This window comes from Naegleria fowleri (genome assembly GCF_008403515.1).
Source record: "Naegleria fowleri strain ATCC 30894 chromosome Unknown tig53, whole genome shotgun sequence".
NCBI classification, from domain to species: domain Eukaryota; phylum Heterolobosea; class Eutetramitea; order Acrasida; family Naegleriidae; genus Naegleria; species Naegleria fowleri.
In genome coordinates this window covers 234,881-253,429 of record NW_025407985.1, presented here as the reverse complement: position 1 = coordinate 253,429, position 18,549 = coordinate 234,881, and the positions used below count along the sequence as shown (strand labels likewise).

The 18,549-nt window shown below is 36.7% G+C and overlaps 13 protein-coding genes across 13 annotated transcripts; 7 read left to right on the top strand and 6 right to left on the bottom strand.

The window, feature by feature from the left end:
* Positions 1-65: 65 nt before the first annotated feature.
* FDP41_006762 (uncharacterized protein) lies at positions 66-1,478 on the bottom strand (the record flags this gene model as incomplete). Its single annotated transcript, XM_044710432.1, has 2 exons — positions 66-738; positions 790-1,478. The coding sequence occupies 2 exons, from the start codon at positions 1,476-1,478 to the stop codon at positions 66-68; spliced, it is 1,362 nt and encodes a 453-aa protein (XP_044558865.1).
* Positions 1,479-1,751: 273 nt separating this feature from the next.
* Positions 1,752-2,172, top strand: FDP41_006761 (uncharacterized protein; the record flags this gene model as incomplete). The annotated part of the gene is made up of 3 exons (XM_044710431.1): positions 1,752-1,794; positions 1,890-2,017; positions 2,086-2,172. The coding sequence occupies 3 exons, from the start codon at positions 1,752-1,754 to the stop codon at positions 2,170-2,172; spliced, it is 258 nt and encodes an 85-aa protein (XP_044558864.1).
* A 28-nt stretch (positions 2,173-2,200) lies between these two features.
* On the bottom strand, positions 2,201-3,698 carry FDP41_006760 (uncharacterized protein; the record flags this gene model as incomplete). Its single annotated transcript, XM_044710430.1, has 4 exons — positions 2,201-2,327; positions 2,387-3,243; positions 3,301-3,430; positions 3,514-3,698. 4 exons carry the CDS (start codon positions 3,696-3,698, stop codon positions 2,201-2,203), a joined length of 1,299 nt encoding a protein of 432 aa, XP_044558863.1.
* Positions 3,699-4,360: 662 nt separating this feature from the next.
* FDP41_006759 (uncharacterized protein) lies at positions 4,361-5,110 on the top strand (the record flags this gene model as incomplete). The annotated part of the gene is made up of 1 exon (XM_044710428.1): positions 4,361-5,110. One exon carries the CDS (start codon positions 4,361-4,363, stop codon positions 5,108-5,110), a length of 750 nt encoding a protein of 249 aa, XP_044558862.1.
* Positions 5,111-5,192: 82 nt separating this feature from the next.
* Positions 5,193-6,226, bottom strand: FDP41_006758 (uncharacterized protein; the record flags this gene model as incomplete). The annotated part of the gene is made up of 2 exons (XM_044710427.1): positions 5,193-5,963; positions 6,059-6,226. 2 exons carry the CDS (start codon positions 6,224-6,226, stop codon positions 5,193-5,195), a joined length of 939 nt encoding a protein of 312 aa, XP_044558861.1.
* Positions 6,227-6,656: 430 nt separating this feature from the next.
* FDP41_006757 (uncharacterized protein) lies at positions 6,657-7,805 on the top strand (the record flags this gene model as incomplete). Its single annotated transcript, XM_044710426.1, has 1 exon — positions 6,657-7,805. The coding sequence occupies one exon, from the start codon at positions 6,657-6,659 to the stop codon at positions 7,803-7,805; it is 1,149 nt and encodes a 382-aa protein (XP_044558860.1).
* Positions 7,806-8,117: 312 nt separating this feature from the next.
* Positions 8,118-9,578, bottom strand: FDP41_006756 (uncharacterized protein; the record flags this gene model as incomplete). Its single annotated transcript, XM_044710425.1, has 1 exon — positions 8,118-9,578. The coding sequence occupies one exon, from the start codon at positions 9,576-9,578 to the stop codon at positions 8,118-8,120; it is 1,461 nt and encodes a 486-aa protein (XP_044558859.1).
* A 361-nt stretch (positions 9,579-9,939) lies between these two features.
* Positions 9,940-10,932, bottom strand: FDP41_006755 (uncharacterized protein; the record flags this gene model as incomplete). Its single annotated transcript, XM_044710424.1, has 1 exon — positions 9,940-10,932. The coding sequence occupies one exon, from the start codon at positions 10,930-10,932 to the stop codon at positions 9,940-9,942; it is 993 nt and encodes a 330-aa protein (XP_044558858.1).
* A 274-nt stretch (positions 10,933-11,206) lies between these two features.
* Positions 11,207-12,409, top strand: FDP41_006754 (uncharacterized protein; the record flags this gene model as incomplete). Its single annotated transcript, XM_044710423.1, has 1 exon — positions 11,207-12,409. The coding sequence occupies one exon, from the start codon at positions 11,207-11,209 to the stop codon at positions 12,407-12,409; it is 1,203 nt and encodes a 400-aa protein (XP_044558857.1).
* A 587-nt stretch (positions 12,410-12,996) lies between these two features.
* On the bottom strand, positions 12,997-14,962 carry FDP41_006753 (uncharacterized protein; the record flags this gene model as incomplete). The annotated part of the gene is made up of 2 exons (XM_044710422.1): positions 12,997-14,144; positions 14,191-14,962. The coding sequence occupies 2 exons, from the start codon at positions 14,960-14,962 to the stop codon at positions 12,997-12,999; spliced, it is 1,920 nt and encodes a 639-aa protein (XP_044558856.1).
* Positions 14,963-15,230: 268 nt separating this feature from the next.
* On the top strand, positions 15,231-16,925 carry FDP41_006752 (uncharacterized protein; the record flags this gene model as incomplete). The annotated part of the gene is made up of 1 exon (XM_044710421.1): positions 15,231-16,925. One exon carries the CDS (start codon positions 15,231-15,233, stop codon positions 16,923-16,925), a length of 1,695 nt encoding a protein of 564 aa, XP_044558855.1.
* Positions 16,926-17,080: 155 nt separating this feature from the next.
* FDP41_006751 (uncharacterized protein) lies at positions 17,081-17,850 on the top strand (the record flags this gene model as incomplete). Its single annotated transcript, XM_044710420.1, has 2 exons — positions 17,081-17,260; positions 17,320-17,850. The coding sequence occupies 2 exons, from the start codon at positions 17,081-17,083 to the stop codon at positions 17,848-17,850; spliced, it is 711 nt and encodes a 236-aa protein (XP_044558854.1).
* Positions 17,851-18,047: 197 nt separating this feature from the next.
* On the top strand, positions 18,048-18,443 carry FDP41_006750 (uncharacterized protein; the record flags this gene model as incomplete). Its single annotated transcript, XM_044710419.1, has 1 exon — positions 18,048-18,443. One exon carries the CDS (start codon positions 18,048-18,050, stop codon positions 18,441-18,443), a length of 396 nt encoding a protein of 131 aa, XP_044558853.1.
* Between the last annotated feature and the right edge of the window lie 106 nt (positions 18,444-18,549).

Genomic DNA, 18,549 nt, shown 5'->3' with positions numbered 1-18,549 from the left:
ATTGGGAAATAAGCTCATGATGCAGTCTCACAACCAATCAAATTTAATTTCATTATGCACTAGAGTTATTGCTTAAAGACGTTTCGTGCATCCAGCTTGACTCTTTCGTTATCCAGGTTTTCAAAATAAAAGTGACCAAGCTTTGAATTGGCAGAAGGAGCATTTAAGGATCCAAATGATGTAAATAAAACTGGTACTTTTTTGGAGACATTTGGATTGCGAAATATCAAAAGTTCAGATTTGCCTCCAGAGTAAGATGCTCCATATGGCCAGTTATAAGTCAACTCTTTCAACCCATATAAATGATGATTATCATGTTGAGAAAAGAAATTTTGGTCAAATGCTTCGGCAAAGGGAGCGGCGTCACAAATATGAATGCTCTCTATTTCTATTGGCGGAACTTCAATTGGTTTGTCCTCCTCATGTTTCTCTTCCACAGGTTCTGGTTTTTTTTCTGGCTCATCTTCAAGTGGAGGCTCTCCCTTCTTAGCTCTTTCTTCATTAATTTTCTGTCTCTTTTGTCTTTGAAGTTTTTCTTCCTTTTCCTTCTTTTGTTTTGCCTCCATTTCCATCTTTGTTTTTTCTCTCAGTCTTTTAATTTCAGCTATATGTCGTTCATCTAGAAGTAATGCCACTTTCATAACTGCTACTGAACCTGTTTCCTTATTGACAATTGGAAAGAAGTAATAAATTCTAGACTCCTTGAAAAAAACTTGAAAGTCAGTCCAAGAGGCAATGCTGTTCAAAAAATCAATATTCGTCAAGCTCATTCATACTATCAAGACTTACTCTTTGGACAAAATATAAAGTCTGTGAACTATGTGTTCAACCCAATTTGGGCCCAACAGTCTAATGGATTTGACAGAATCAAAGTCCCCAAAAATTTGTTTTAAGCTATTTAATTCTTCTGTAGAAAGTTCACCATTGTCTAAAATTTTAAATCCTTCCTCCAATGAAAAAATAGCGTTTTTTAACACTGACACATCATTATTCATATGTAAAGTCTCTATCATTTCTGAAAAAAAAGCAAGGTTCTGAATTTCAAGCATTGTTCGGTAAAGAGCGAGAGTAATTAATCCTCCAATTGAAGCAATTATAGCTGCTATAATAAAAGCAATTCTCTTTCGCTTTTTTCTCTTGATTTCTTCCTCTGTTAAAGGTCGTTCTTCCATTGTACTCGATGATTGTTGTTGCTCTTTTCCTTCAGTTTTGCCTGATGAATCATTTGGCTCGGAATGTGTTGTTGATGAAGCTGTAGTACTGCCGACATTTGTGCTATTTAATAAATAATTAATATGATATTCTCTTCTTTCAATAATACCGCTATTCACTATAATCTTCGGAACCATGTATTCAGCCCTGATACTTGTTGAAATATTCGTCCTTTCCATTAAATTCCTCAGGACGTATACTCTCTTCTCATAGTTGTTGGTTTGTCCAACAAAACCTCGTGCGAGCTTGGTGAGTTGTTTTTTCATTTTTTTCAATCAATAAAAATTCAGGGATGGGTTTATTCGATGATAAACGTTGTTCGATGGTTTTATGTACAATATTTACAAGCCGAACGTAAGATACGTAGTGACTTCCTAGCAGGCACCCCGGAAGTAAAGGTGTTTAAACTGCTCACGATAACAGCAGCAACCCCTGGGATTCGAACGCTGGACCAGTTGGCTGCCATAGTTCCAGAAAAACCACTCGGCCATATGCGGGCAGCCGGCCATATGCGGGCAGCATTTTTTCAATCAATAAAAATGTTCTCAAACAAGCCTTCATCCTTTGTTTCGGAAAATACAAGTGATTCATCCTTCTATAAGGAGAAAGAAGAAGTTATCGAGATGAAGCAAGAGGAAATGTTACAAAACATACATTTAATGTGGATTTAACGAAAGAATGCCCAAAGTTGGAGGAAACGTACAAGGCTTGTTTTAATGATTGGTATACGAACGTCTTTTTGAAAGGAAAGGGACTTGAGAATGGATGTAGAAATGAATGGGAGGATGTTAAAGCATGTATGATGGTAGGTGTGAATTATATTCAACGCTCCGATGATTGAAATTTTCTGTTTTGTTGTTGGACCAAAAAAAGATTTTGATTAATGAAAAATCACTTGAAATTTCTATTGAAAAAGGAGAAAAAGAAACGGAATGGAAAATTAAGAATTTTGATGAGTGAAAACGAATGTTTTTATTAATTTTATTTCTTACTCCCTTTTACAAGAAGACGAGTTTACATCTGAGCCACCATCATCTTTTTCTACATGTAATTTAGCACCCATTTCCTTGGCTAGGTCTTTCATGGATATTGTTCCTGAACCTCGTCTTGCAGGTCTATTGAATGTGCATGTTAAAAGTGGAATTTAAATCGAAATGGTATATCTAAAACTTACTTGGGTTGACTTTCATCTTTTTTCCATCCAATCATATGAATGACTTCAAACGTGGCAGGTACACCCTTTTCTTCCCTGAACATGTGGTCATAAATAGCTGCGGCTCCTATAATTGTTTCTCTGGATAGTATTGTTCGTCTTTTGATCAAGGCATTATTTTCTCCCATCCCTTGTAAATGGTGCATGAGTGTGAATGGATCAGGATAGTACACCTTAATTGTTTCTGCGTCAACGGTTGGTAAATTCAGTCCAGATCTCGTCACAATATTTCCAACATCCTCAATAGAGCTCAAAGGAGACACATGTGGTGAGACACCTCCTTCTCGTTCTTGTTCAGACAATACAAAGCAGCTTCTCAATTCTGCTAATGTATTTCCTCCAAGCATTGCACCAATGAATGCACCATCTGGCTTTAGAACTCGTTCAACTTCTTTTAAAAGACCTGGCAAGTCATTGACCCAATGTAAGTAAAATCCTGAAATTACACAATCTAATGAGTTGTCCTCGAACGGAAGAGTAGCTCCATCCTCATCGAAATATAGCTTTTCAATCTTCTTGATGGTATTTCCTTTGATTTTAGTCAAATCTTCGGGAGAAGGTATTTTAATACTATCCAAAAGTAGTTGAGACTGGTCACATAAAATATAATGTTCAATGTTTTGAAAGTGTAGAACAGGAAGATCAAGCTCTATTCCACTGAAACCTGAAGCTTGAGAAGACTTTTTAGATTGAGCCATTGCACTCTCACGTTCCTCAGGATGTAAAAAGTCAAGAATACGCTTTTGTAAAATTCTATCAATAATAAATCCCTTGCCACATCCAATTTCGCAAACTTTAGATAATGTTTTTGAGAAATACTTATAAGTATTTAGTTCTGAATGATGATTTTCAAAAAAAACCATTTCATAACATACACTCATTCGGTCCACTATTCCATCTGCAATTATATTTTTCACATAATCATAACGAGTCGTTTCATCTTTGTTTTCACATTGTAAAGAATATTCTTTATGTTTTTTAACTTGCTCACGATCAAACACTTTTCTGATAATAATTATATATATTGAATATTCAACAAGAAATTACACTGTTTAATCACTCACTCCAATATTTTGAAATACACGTACAATTTTGGTTGAGCCCGTTGATGAATATTCCGAACCATTGCTCGAGTCGAACTCGGATTCACTCCAAAATAATTATTACATGATGATGTGGTTCGGCTTTGAATGAGTGAAAAGAATAATTTCTTCGGCAGCTTTACATGATCGATGTGGCACGATGATCCACTCGAGAAGAGTTTTTTCTTCATTTTTTTTCTTTTTATGAAAATAACGATGAAAGAAACTGGAATAACAGGAATGCAAGATGGATCAAGAAGGTGTTTTAATTGAATTGGGAAAAGGAATCTGGTGCATGTCAGTTGTTAAAGACACTTCAACGAGTTGGTTGAAGTTTTGGAAATGTATGTCAGTAAAACATGAAAGAGCTTCTTTAACTTGGCCAAAAGGATTGTTCTTGAACGATAAGAATAGAATTTAGAGAGATATGAATCAAAATGTGTTTCATATGTGTCAAAATACCAAATAATGATAGAAATTACACAAATTTGATCTAGAGAAGGAATGGATGTTATCTTATGGACGTAAAAGATAACAAAAAATTATAAAAGCATCTCATAACCATCAAATAAACTTTACACCATAATAGTCCCAATTATGTTTTCCACTTTTTCCAAATTTATCAAATTACCATTGTGGTAGTATTCCTTTTGTGGCATGTCGTCCTCTTTACAGCTTTACATTCGCCACCGCTGCCTTGTTCAACCCACACCTGCCATCGATTTAAAATCATCCCCACACTTTCCATTGAGTGGAATTTAACAACAAGAAAAAATTCAGAGTTTTGTTTCAAAATAATATTACCCTCTCTCCAAAGAGTTCGCTTTTCACAGTCGACTACCAATATAACAACATGGGCTTTTTTAACCTCTCTACTTCAACTGTGACGCCTTCCACTAAAACTGAGAAGAAAAATAGATCCTTCTTTACAAGTTTCATGGACACTAGCCCTCAATTGCATCATCATGAGCATCGACGAAAGAGTAATCCCAAAGCAGTTGCTCAAAAGTGCGTCAAGGAGGAGTATTTGAGTAGTGCTGTTGGTGATATAAAGTCCTCTTCGGAACCAACCAATGACCTCAACAACAACAATAACAACACATCATTGCAAGCAAGTGGTTCCACACAACATGTTCCACCTTCGACTCATGACACTCCTCATCAAAAGATTGCAATGGAAAGATCTTACAATTTGTCTTCACTTGAATCCTATACATTTGGTTCCAAGAAAAAGAAGAAGACCTTTTCCATGTCTTATATGAAATGTTGTCCTTTTGATGATGTAAGCGCCCTGATCGATGTGGATAAGTTTGAGAAGAAGGGTGGACCTTCGACCTCAGCAAAAAACAATCAATCTGGTCAACCAACCACCACTCGAACAGTTTCGTCGACACTGGCTGCAAATCCAATGGGAGGTCAACCTGCAATGGTAGTGACGGAACAACCACAAACACAGAAAGCTGAAGTGCCCTCTCATGACAAGGTTTTGTTCTCTTCGTCAATTTTACTTTCGAGACCTAATGAGGAGAATCCTCAACAGCAAGAATCTTCTGGGGCCTCGTCTAATGTTGATGCAAAAGGCAACACAATGGAGACTGAATAAAAACATCCACAAACATCTCGCTTCAATAAACACAAAAACTCAGGTTATCATCAAATTTTAATAATGGCAACGACCAAAAGTTTTATTTCTTACGTCTCAAGTTAGCAACGAAACCTTGCTTGACAGCACTGACAGTTCTTGAAGCCAAACAGTTGGCACAGTGAATGGAGTAGAGACGGGTAGTAGGGTCACGGTTGAGTCTAGTGTCCAAACTATTACAAATCTTACAAACTACATATTCGGTAATATACTTTCTCAATAAATTCTCAATATCCTTGCTCTTGAAAGCACCACGAATAACCAATCTATTGCTACCGTCAAGGTTACCAGTTGTACCCAATTCTGCAAATAAATAATCCAAAACGTGTTGTTCTGCACGGTGTAAGTTTGCACAAATTTCAGTAAAGTTGATCAAAACTGTCTTCTTAGGACCATCTCTTGCGACTTGAGGTGTCTTAACTTTGATGGGCTTTCTCTTTCCTCCTCCCAATTCAGGATTGTTCTTTTTCAAAGTATCAAAGATACGTTCCAAAAGTTCTGGATACTTGTAATTACGATCAGACTTATTCCAAGCTTGTGGACCATGATCATCATCCTTAGCAAGAAGAGAGGCCAAGTCTCTATCTGAGCCTTGAAGCTCGGCAGATTCCTCTCTGTCTTCACTCCAATAAGAACCACCAGAGCTTTGTGATTGTTGCTTTTTGTTGATGATTTGAATAACCTCAGCACTCTTCTTGGTCTTTAACAAATCTACAATTTCGTTGATGTTTTCGTCTTCTTCAACGTTAGTATCGATGGAAGGAAGAGGCATTTCCTCTTTGACCTTTTCCAATGCTTGTTTGAAGAGTTGAGCCTGTATTTATGGAGAACATATTCGTGATGATGTGTTCCAAATAAATAATAATAACGTGATGATGGATTATTTGGTGATGATCATAAAATACTTACAGCATCCTTCAAAATAAGTTGTAATTCTTCGGATGATTCAGTCTTTTCTTCGGATGTTGATGTTTTCTTTGTCTTCTTTTCGGTCTTTTCAGCAGAAGATGAGGTGGACTTCTTCTTGGGCTTTTTCAAATCAAGGCCGAGAGCCTTTTCGTCAACGACAGAACTCATTTTTTCAATTATTATTAAATTGAAATTTATTCGCTGTTCTTATCCAATTTGTTGTTTTTAATTGTTGCTGCTCTCGATATTCAATTTCGCTATGCATGTTTTTATTATTAGATAAAAGAGACAAGCATAAAAACTTTGATTTTACTTTTTAATTCAACCAAGAACAGCTGAACACGATGCATTGTTTTGTTTCCCAAAACGTGAATTAAAAATGATAATTGAATTTGTAAATATGATAAACAAAACAACTCAAAATAAACATACCTTTGGCATGAGAAGTGCTGATTGTGAAGAGTGATGCATCATCGGAAGAGAGACAACGAAAACAGACCTCGAACAAAAGCACAATTCAATAAGACCTCGGAAGAGATGATTTTCCTATCGGAATTGAAAAAAAAATCAAACACACGATTTACTGATCAACAATAGGATGCCATCTTTTGAGACTGCTTCCGAACTCTATCAACAGGGTAACGATTTGTTTGTGGACGAGGAATATGAAGCTGCTCTTGCCAAGTATTCAGCAGCTATTGATATGGAGGAGAAAGTTGAATATTTTGAGAAGAGATCTGCTTGTAATTATCAACTCGGAAGACACAAAGCTTCGGTTGAAGATGCCGAAAAAGCTATTGCATTGTCTTCCAATACATCCTTTAATGGATTCTTGAGAAAGGGTATGGCTTGCTTTGAGATGGAGCAATTTGAAAAGGCTTTAGAAGCTTTTGAAAAGGCCTCCTTGCTCAAACCTGATGATTCCAAAGTTAAAACATGGCTCCGAAAAGCTAGAGCAGAAGTGGAAAGTGCAAAGACTACAAATACAGCATCAACAACAACGACAAATACTGGTACAACATCATCGGCTACAACTTCCTCTTCATCAAGCACATCATCCAACACTCTTACTGTGACTCCTCTCAAGAAGAAGATCAAATGGAACTTTTTCCAAATGGGAGAGTATGCAGTTGTAAATCTTTTGGGATTGCAGCCTATCAGCAAAGAAAATAGACATATCGAAATTCAACCAAGCAAATTAATTATTTCACTGAACTTACCTCCTCAAGAGGGAGTACCATCTACTCTAAATGATGAAGATTTAACAAATTGGGAGAGAACATTTACGCTTTTTGACGACGTTATCCCTTCGGAATCATCTATTATTCATTTACCTTCCAAGGTAGAAATTAAATTGAAGAAAACTCATGCATCTATCGACTGGCCATCATTGGAAACAATTGAAAATGCAAACAAATTTGACCCTCAATTCCAGACAGCAAGTGTCTTTGTTTCTCAAGTCGATCCAAAGAAATATCCTACTTCAAAGAAAACTGATTTTGACACTCTGGATAAAATTGGCAAGAAAGAAGAGGAGGAAGAAAAGCCTGAGGGTGACGCTGCTTTGCAAAAACTTTTTCAACAAATTTATTCTCAAGGAGACGAAGAGACAAGAAGAGCCATGATGAAGAGCTTCCAAGAAAGCGGAGGTACTGTTTTATCTACAAATTGGAAGGAGGTAGGATCAAAGAAGGTTAAAGGAGAAGCACCACAAGGCATGGAAATGAAATATTGGAATCAAGAATAAACTTTCTTTTCGAAGGAATGGAATGATGTTTTATGGTGTCGAAACCTTCAGATATTCATCTCAGCATAATACCTTCTTAGAATTGATTGCCAGTTGGTTATTTATAGTGAAAACTGAAAGTTCCCTTATTAAGGGCCAGAAAGAAAAGACCAGGTTCGAATTGAAGCAAGCAAAGAGATCATTCAGTTTATTCAGTTCTAATGGTCATAGATGTTGATGATTTAACTAATAAATGCCCTAATGTGAATCAATCTATGACAGATGTTGCTTGTTTCAAGTATTAAACCTCACACCTTGTTCTTGACATGGTTCTCAATTACTGAAAAGAGGTTTTGGAAGCTTGCTTGGGTGTGGTGAGTTTGACCATGAGCCACCAGCAAACTTCTTTTCTGAAGAGGATTCTTTCTTTGATGAACTATCCATAGAATCAAGCTTGATAACAGATCCATCGTTGATTAAACTTGAAAGTAGCTCCTCTTCAGTTAAGGATGTTGAAGATGCAGATGTAGAAAGTTGAGGTAGGTTTTGCTGGAATGGAGGACTTGATGGCATTGGAGCATTGGGTTTGAGTTTTAAAGAAGTATGAGGAGGTGTTTGAAATTTCTGTTCTTCCAAATCCTTCAGAACGGTACTTTCCAAATATGCCATGTCAAAGCTATGCCAAGATGGAAACCATGTTGGTTTCAAAAGTCCCTCCTTTGGAGAGTAAATTGAAACTCTTTTTCGTTCCGAAGCATTAAAGTAGGATGGAGCAAGTAAAGTATAAGTAGTAGTGTTCGATGATGACTTGGTAGGACCTACATTTGTGGAAGAATGTACATTGGAGATTGGTGACGTCTTGCTGTTACTAGCTGAGGATTGGGGAGAAGCATTTGAAGATGTTGACACGGATGGTTTGTTCGAACTAGTGTCGTTTGAAGATGAGGAACGTGTTGATGAAGGGCTCTTCTTCAAAACAGATTTGAGAGCAGCATTCGATCCAGAATTTCCACTACTATTGCTGCTACTATTTGAAATGCTCTGTTTTTGAACATTAACAGGAACCATTACCTTCTTCTTTTTCTTTTTGTTTCTCTTGTTTTCTTCATCTTCACCAGAATTATCCATGCCATTGTTGGAGAAAGACGAAGAATTATTTTCACGACCATTCGATTGCTCAGAGGCCATATTTTCATCTCCGCTACTGTTTTCGTTTGATTTTGTGGTGGTATTATAGTGTTGATAGGGAACCACCATTCTCTCATAATTAGCAAAATGATCCTTCGTTGAGGTTCTCGACTTTTTTCCAAGGCCATTATCTGATGACGATTTGTCTGCTTGTGGCGGGGATGTCACATGATGAGCAAAGAAATGAGGTTGCTGAGAGGATGATGAAGAAGTATTGCTATTACCGGAAGAGGATGACGGATTTCTAGAGTCAAATGTTAATTTGTCTTTGACATTGTCCAAAGAAAGATCTTTGTATTCAAAGTAGCCATCTTTAAATTCTCTTACGCGAATTGATTTCTCTCCTTTTGGTACAAATACTCGCTGCTGTTGTTGGGCCTGCTCGTCTGTTAGAAATAAATCTTCATTTACAGAGTATCCACCTGTTGGTGTTGTTCCATTGGTTCCATCAATGAAAAAGGGAATGAGAGGTCTGCCAAATTCTCCCGCTTTTGATTTTGTTGGAGTTGTATGGTCATTGTTTTTATGATTGTTGGTAGAAGAGTTATTGGTGTTACTACTAGAGGAGTATTCTCCATCATCGGATGAGTATTGTTGATGATCCATGCTGTTGTTGTTATTATTGTTGTTGATGTTTTAATTGGTGATTGAAATTTAGGTGTTGTTTTTAAATAATATTATTGATGATTATTGATGGTTTTGATAATATTGTATGAATTGAATAATGTTGATCAAATAATAATTAACTGCAACAAGAAGACAATATGGAGGATAATGATTCTGAAGATGTAAAGATGTTCTTATTGGTTGTTTGCATCTATTTTTTTTTAAATTTTTTCAGTTTTTTTAAAAATAGACTAAGAATGATCACTTTCTAAAAAGAGCTCTCTTGTATGAGATGATCCTCAATGATAATTATTTTCTGGAGTGAACACATCCACTCATTTACAACAGTTTCTGTGTGTATTTAAATACGAATGACCAATCTTTTACCAGAATCAAATTCCTTATTCCATACACTTTCAACATCTTTAAGGTCTGCCACTTCTGTTTCAACTTTAATAATCCCTTGTCCAGCAAGCTTAAACATTTCCGGTAAAACCTTCTCATAAAATTCTCTCATAGATTCAACGGAGAAGCTCCCAAAACCAGATCCACAAATCTCTATTGCTGAACTTCGTAAAATACTTGAAGAAAGATGAATGTGCTCTCCTGCCATCGAACCTACAGTCACAACTCGGACTTTGTGACTGAATGAATGCAAACCAGAGCCCTTAAGAGCTCGCAAAAGCAACTCCATAGGATGACCCCATAAATAATCAATAACTACATCAATTGGAGTGAGTTCATGAATAGCACGAACTGTCTCGATCAACACATGCTCATCCTTCTCCAATAATGAAATGGTTTGATCCACTCCATATTCATTCTGTAATTTGTTGAGTGAATGTTGATTTCTTCCTGTTGCAATGACTTTGGATGCTCCATAATATTTAGCTAATTGAGCACATAATCTACCTGTGACTCCAGTGGCCCCATTAATCAGCACTACATCTCCCTTCTTCATCAAGCCTCGATCAAACAAAGCCAAATAGGATCCCAACACTGCGTTCGGAAGGGCAGCTGCCGTCCAATCATCCACTTGATCAGGCAAAGCAATCAACTTGTTCCGATCGACTAGAGCATATTCAGCAAGCATTCCTGTGGTACCCATTCCATACACTCGAGTTCCATCTTGTAATTTTCCAACTCCATCCATTCCAACGACCACAGGTAATTCCGAGTGGCTTGAATAGTGCTTTCCACTGGCACGAGCTTTATCTAAATTCTTGATGGCACAAGCCTTCATATGAACCAGTACTTCTTGATCATTGGAAGAAGAACTACTTGATGATGGTTCTGGCCAATCTTCGGTATAGACGGGTGAGGCTCCTAACTGATGCAAAACGCCTGCTCGCATTTTCTTTTGGTTTCCATTCTTGAGTTGACCGCAATCCAAGTCGAACCACTATTTCGTTCTTTTCTTTTTATTACTTTCTTTAAAACTTGCCCTAAAGAGATGATGATGCTTAACACGTATGGGAATTACAGATCTCATCAAACATAACGTTCTGCTCACTTCTCCATGGAGAACTGAATATGAGACGGAATTTTCCTTCGTTACGAGATCTAATTGTTTCCAAGTCAAAACGTCAAGATCTGACCTTCAGCTTTCACAACAGATTCAAAAAAAGATGTCATTCAAGAGTGGCTTGAAGTCACCTCTGGTCCGGTTGTACCTCTGGTTCACACTCTGCATCTTCCTAATCTTGACGTCGAAATTCACCACTCCCAATCATGATTTATCTTCGACATCACTGACATTCATCACATCGACTCTTGCAGCAACCGTCATGCCCACTCGTGCCGATGATTTTGTCAATTCCATTGGTGTGAACACTCATCTCTCCTATGTCAACTCGTGCTATTACAACTACTTTGATGATTTTGCGAAATATCTTCTCGACTCTGGAATTCGTAAAATTAGAGATTCACTTCGAAATGGACCTCAATGGTATTTCGATCATCACAATTATTTAGGAATGAATGGAATTAAGGGAATATTCTTGACCGATACTCCAACTCGTACTGCTGATTTAATTCGAGGCTATCCTCTCAAAGTTCCATACATTTTCGAACTCTATGAAGGAATTAATGAATATGATTTGAGTGGTGATCCCAATTGGGTTAATGTCACAATCAATTGGACGAAATTCTTGTGGGACAATCATAATACAAGTTTTCCAGTGCTTGCTCCCTCTTTGACTTCCTTACAGGCCTTTGAAGCTGTTGGAGATTTGAGTCCATATATTGATTTTGCAAACATGCACAACTATTATGGAACTTATCCTCAGACACGAGGATGGGGACCTCAGACTCTTTACGGATTTACTGGAACTGTTGACTACTTTAAGAATTTAACTTCAAGTGTTCAAGTGAATAACAAAAAGCCTGTGGTGACAACAGAAACAGGATGGCAAACTCGATTGGGTCCTGTGATGTATTGGGTACCTGAATTGATTCAAACGAAATATACATTACGATCTTTAGTGTTGCAATGGATGAAGGGCATTGAAAGAACCTATCTCTATGAAATGTGTGATGATCGAGAATATTATGGACTTTTATATTATAATTCAACCACGAATAGTGAACCACCAAAACCTAAACCTCTCTATTATGCATTGAAGAATATGATCTCTGTGTTGGAGGAGAAGCCTCGACAACCAAAATTTGCTTTGAAAGAGTTAAGTTTGGAGATGAATCCCAATTCGACGACGAATTCCAAAATATATCATACTCTCTTTCAGAAGAACAATGGAAATTATTATTTAGCCATATGGCAAGAGGTATTTGGATATGAAGGGGAGTTATCTTTAACACGACATCCACTGTAGTGTATTTAAATTTCACACAATTAAGCATGTTTAATGTTTCAGAAATTAGGATTTACACATTTGATAACACGAACGGAAACATGACCAACATAACAATGCCACTCTATTCAAATGTTTCAACACTTTGGAGCGTGATCATTTCAGCAATCATGATTGGCACCTTGGTGGATGAAATAAATTTATTCCTCTCGAAGAACAAAAAATTGATGAGAGTGGGATTTGAACCCACGCCCTTGCGGAACACGGTATTAATCATACCTTAACGTGTCGTCTTAGACCGCTCGACCATCTCACCGTACGTTACCTTAAACTTCTTACTGTGTTGAACCTTGTACTTCCTTGCTCGGTTTTCAAAACCAACCGACGTAACCCAATCATTGTGTTGATTTTTGGAGTTTGTTGGTCATGGCACATTTTAATTTCGCAAAGATCTATATTATATGTTGTGCTAATATCAAATACATTTGTGAAATTATGGAGAATGTCTGGTGAGATTATTGTCGTCATGAACAAACTTTGAAGGATAACAATAAAGTAGAAATGATTATTTCATTGAATCACTACACGAGGAATGTCCTCACAAAGATTTACAATTGCTCGATGAGTTGGGAGGCTCTTGGAGATGAGCGCTTATTGGTTTGAGCTTCCAAATCATCTTCTTCGTCGTCACTCTCTTGCAAAATTTGGGGAGATGAAGTACTTGCTGATACATCTCTTTGGATTGAAGATGAGTTCTGGCTATTTGATGAGAGTGTTGAGGATCCTGGAGAAAGTCTAAATGCATAAATATTAAGGCCTTTACAAAATTCCCAGACGACTGACACAGCAAAGAATAGATAAAAGCTTGAGGACCACACTAAATTGAAAATAAGCAATCCTTTTGCAGGAATGAGAGGTCCTTTTGATGAAAAAATCATAGTCAGTCCATTCAAAACAAATATGATCATTGGAAGGAGCATAATTACATATTGTTTGGTGAATCTTGGATATGGATGATTTGTCACACGTGCAATGTTCATGGTGGTAAGATAAATGCCAAAGGTAAGAGCTCCAACAACATAAATAGAAATCCAATTTGTTTGATAAAATGAGTTGTCTCCAGCAACATCTGCAGGAATAATTCTCGAGATTAAGGTCATTGAGAAATAAACTGCAAAGAAAATGAATACTACCAATAAATCAAGAACAGCATTTCCTAACTCTTGGGACATTTTGAGAATGCTGTACTTTTTGAATTGTTGAGTTGAAATGGAAGAGCCAGATTCCAAATCTAAATTAGGCTCGTTCGGGAAGGTTTCTTCTTGTGAATTATTATGTGAGTTCGAAAGATCACTTTCCAAGTTTTTGGAGCGTTGTCTGTAATGTTTTAACACATGGAACACGGCAAAAGCTGGTGATGCTAAGGTGCCCATGGTGGTGATTAAAATGATCCAAAACGCCAAACTCATTCCCAAAATAGTTTGTTGTCCAAAACCAACAACGTTTGAGCCACTTTGAAAGAGGTTATAAATACACGAGGCTAAATGCACTCCAACTACGGCGAACTGACCGTCACTAGCAGAGACAAAGCCCATGTAAAATCTTCCAGTGTGATAATGTTCCCAATGTGCCCCGTAAAATGCAAACATCATAATGAGGTGCAATGTTACTCGGCCAATGTCGCTAAAGAATGTGGTTGTCTCAGATGATAAAGCAGATGGCTTATAAGGAGTCTCCCCTAGTGCAATTAAAAAGCCTACAAAAACATTTACGATCAAATGAGAATTTCAAAGATAACTTACACAAACACAAAATTGACATGGTAAGCGCATCGACACCATGATCAAAAACTTCTCCAAGAGGAGAACTGCTTCCTGTTCTTCTTGCTTGTTTTCCGTCACAACCGTCAAAAGTATTATAAAGGAAAATTAATATTGAAATTAAAACCAAGCCAAAATTATAGAGAAATGTATAGGGGTTTGTTTCTGGGTTTGCAATAAAAGAATAAAAATTAATCAATGCAAGAGCAAATGCCAATGCCATGCAAATAAAACCGGTTAAAGTGATAGTGTTAGGAGCAAGCCATTCCGGAAAAACGTTTGCTGTTAAATAATTCCAAAATGGTGACAATATATAATTCTCAGCCACAGAGTTATTCTGTACATCAAACTTGTACAAGGATGCAACTAAATTTGGTGTTGGAGTAGCAGAGGATGATGAAGCCTCCAAGGCTCTTTGTTCTTGCTTTGCCCTTGCTATTGCTTGCAAATAATCCTTTCCTTGTGGAGAAATGAACGAAAACCACTTTGGACGAGTAGTGGGCTCGTTCAAGGTGGCAAGCCATGTTTTAAGTCGGTTCATCCAATCTCTTCCCGATGAGTGATGATGAATGAGTGCTGGATCGAAACGCGTCGAGGAATTGCTTTCATCATCAATACTTTCTCTCTTCCTAGTTATCATGGGTGTAGTATCATGCTCATTAGAAGGTGAAACCGGAAGAGACTCTCGGCCTGTTGTACTTCTATCTAGGGTGTTAAATTCAATAGTAATTTCCTCTGATGAGTCTTGTTTCATGCTTTAAAATATGAATGTTGATGCTATTTTCTTGTATGATTACAAAATAAAAGACAACGATAACGGTTGATGTTGTTGCTACTCTTGTGATCCTATTCCTGTTCTCGCTAATTAGAATCCGAAGGAACAGAAATGAGATGTTTTAACGCTTATTTTTTTTTCAACCACGGAACAACGGATAACACTTTTCTTCAGATTAGAAAGCAATGCGCTGAGAAGAGAGAATGTTTTTGCTTCTTGCAGGACATTTTCTCATATCGCATAAAAAATGTTTTGGGATACTCTTAAAGAATTAATTGATCGGGATCATCAACTCCGATTAGAGGCTGCCAAAAGAAAAGAAAATGGAGTGGTAGTTATTTCTGATGATGAAGAAGAGGATGACCACAGGTTTAGACATCTTGATGATGGTGATGATTACGGAAATGTATTAATTGAATATTTAAATGTTCAGGAGAATCAATCAATAATATACGATACTTTCATTTCCATGTTGTGCAGGAAAGTGGTGGATGAAGATACGACGATGAATTTTAAGCAATGTTTTACTATTCCATTTATATTTACTCTCAACTTCAAATATCAAGAAATATTAATTTATACCATTATTAAGTTACACCACAAATTCAAGCGGAAACATATTTCGGATCTGGTAAATGCATTTGTTATTTACAGCAAGAATGAGAAGAGCCCACATACTCATCTGGTGATTTTAAAACAACTATTTAGAAAATTATGTCGCAAATTGAATGATAGTTCTTTATTAGAACTTGTTGAAAGTAGTGTTGCTGTATTGCCAAATCATCCCAAGCTCGCTATTGCGGCTACTAATTCTTTGAGAGATTGTGTAACGAGCCTATACCAGACCAAAACAGTTTTCAAACGAAAGTCTATCTCACAACAAGGTTTATCACATACCACTATCACTATTGATAGTGATAACAAAAAACGAGATCTAGATGAATTTGTACATATAGAAGAAAACAAGGAGGATGAGCATGACACTATTACAAACGAAAATACTCTAAAAAAACCTAAAACAAACAATGCAGAAATTACACCCACATCTGATGAGCCCAAAGTACTGTCTAACGACACTCCAAAGGAGTTGACATCAGACCAGAAAAAAGAGATATCAAAATTCAAAAAGATATTAGAACGCGCTACCAACCCGAAAAACATTGCGATAGACTTGTTAATTTCAATCATCAACTCAGCAGGATCCATTGAGCAATTAATTCAGATTTTCAAGGAGCTTAATGTAGAAAAGCTGAACGACTCAAATCTGTTACATATTACTCAAAGTTTAATTACCAAGACTGGGCTAGTTACCTCTACCAAGTATCTAAACCATACTATTCAATGTGACATTTTCGTACAAAAGTTTTTTCAGCCTAGAGTGTTCTCAATGAAACAAAAAGCATCAAGACATTTGTTTTCATGTTTGCAACATGTGTGTGGGAATTCAGACTTTACAAAAATTGTTATTGACAGAATTATTCTAGGGCTATCCACATTACAGAGTGAAGAAAGATCGATACAATTATCTGTAGACCAAGTTGAGCTTATCACTAGAATGATGGACAAAATTCTTGAAGTAGATGACAAGATATATTTATTGAGACAAGTGCTTGAAAACACAGAAAACAAACGAGTGGTGTGGAATGAAGAAGTAACTATCAACATTCTTAACAGAATTTTAGAAACTAAAAACATTGCGTCCAAGTTAGAACCAAGCATTTTAGATTTACTATTACGCCAACTTGAAGAAATAGCTAAACTCTTTTCAAAGTCACTTAAATTCTCCTTGTTGATTGGAACCTTCATTAACATCATCAGCACCTCGAGCGGGTTGTCACTTTTACAGTCATATTATCCCTCTCTTAAAGATATAATCAACCAGCTTGAAAACAAGATGAAGGATACCCTAGAAAAGAAGCTAGAATCTGCTCGGACTCAATGATCTAGATTTTTCATCTACAATACTTCTTCGACTTATTAAGAGAGGGTCAAAAACAAAGTTTTTCTCATAGGATGTGAATCTTGTAGCATGTCACATGAAGGCAAAGAGGCATGGTCACATTACAAAATTATAAATAATTTCGAATTCAAATAAAAATGTCGATCAAAGTGATTGTCTGTTTTTTAATAGTCCTGTTGCCATTAGCAAGCTTATACGCGACATCAAATCGTAATCTTACACTAAAACTTCATCAAGCCATTGAACAACATAATGCATCGGAAATTGCCAAGCTGTTGAGAGAAGGAGCAGATTTTACGGAATATATTCAATACAGGGTAAGGATGATCAATTATTATTTCCGAAATCAACATGTTCATTCACAATCATCAAATAGTTTCTTAGACAAAATAGTTTTGATGTAGCCCGATACTATCGCTATGAAGATGAATACAATCAAATCGTAAAGAATTGGTTGACTGAAATTGCAAAGAATGGAAATCCTTCTACATCGCCTTACAGTGTTGTGATCTGGTTTGTCTTGTACGGATATTTCATGTTTTTCTGCCTTTCCGTTTGTATTGCCATTGGGTGCTTTCAATCCTTGAGAACATTTTGTTGCGCTTCAGGAAGGTCAAGATCAAGTCGTAACAACAACAACACGACGAGAAATGGACAAGATCAAGACATTCACAACACTTGTTCACAAATAACCTCTCAGAAGGTTTCTACAACGTCTTCCTCATCAAACAACACAAATGGACGCAGGGAGGAAGATGACTTGTGTTGTATTTGTTTTGAAAGAAGGAAAGACACTGCTTTGGAATGTGGACATGTGTTTTGTGGACAGTGTGCCAGTAAATGCACCTCTTACTGTTTTACATGTAGAAAAAGACACTCAGGAAGAACTATCAAGTTATATTATTGAATGTCCAAATTTGATGATTGAAAAACGAATGCTTGTTGTTGGTTGTGAATTGGGAACTGTTTAGGTCACAACTGTGGTGGTTCCCTTATTTCAATCAAAATGGTGAAAAAAAAATTAAAAAAAATTCCTAAATCCATCATAAAGGAACAACTCATCAATAATACAAATTTAAATCATCAAATTAATTCAAGAACATAATGGTATTTTCGTGGGTTGTTGCAGGAGTTTCAATTGGAACCGGTCTTATTTTTGCAAGAGCTTCTCTCCGAGCACTTGCTCGTACCCGAGCCGCATCGCTCAACGCAGCATCAATGAACAAAACAGGATTCACTCTCAATACAGATTTCCTCTCTAAACCAATTTATGGAAGAAACTTTGCAGAGGGATCGTTTAATCCTGAAATGTCAAAGAAGGAAGCATTGGATATTCTAGGTTTCGGAAAGACTGTAAAACATGTAACGGAAGAAGACGTGAAGAAACGACACAGAAAATTGATGTTGTTGAATCACCCTGATAACGGAGGAAGTGCTTATATTTCATCTAAAATTAATGAAGCAAAGGATTACTTGCTCGGAAGATACGGAAGAGATTAAAACAATTTACGAATATTTATTCAAGCCTATAATGCGTTGATTACCTTTCATTAATGATGAACAAATTGCAAATGATGACATTTTTGCACCACGATCGTGTTGGTTA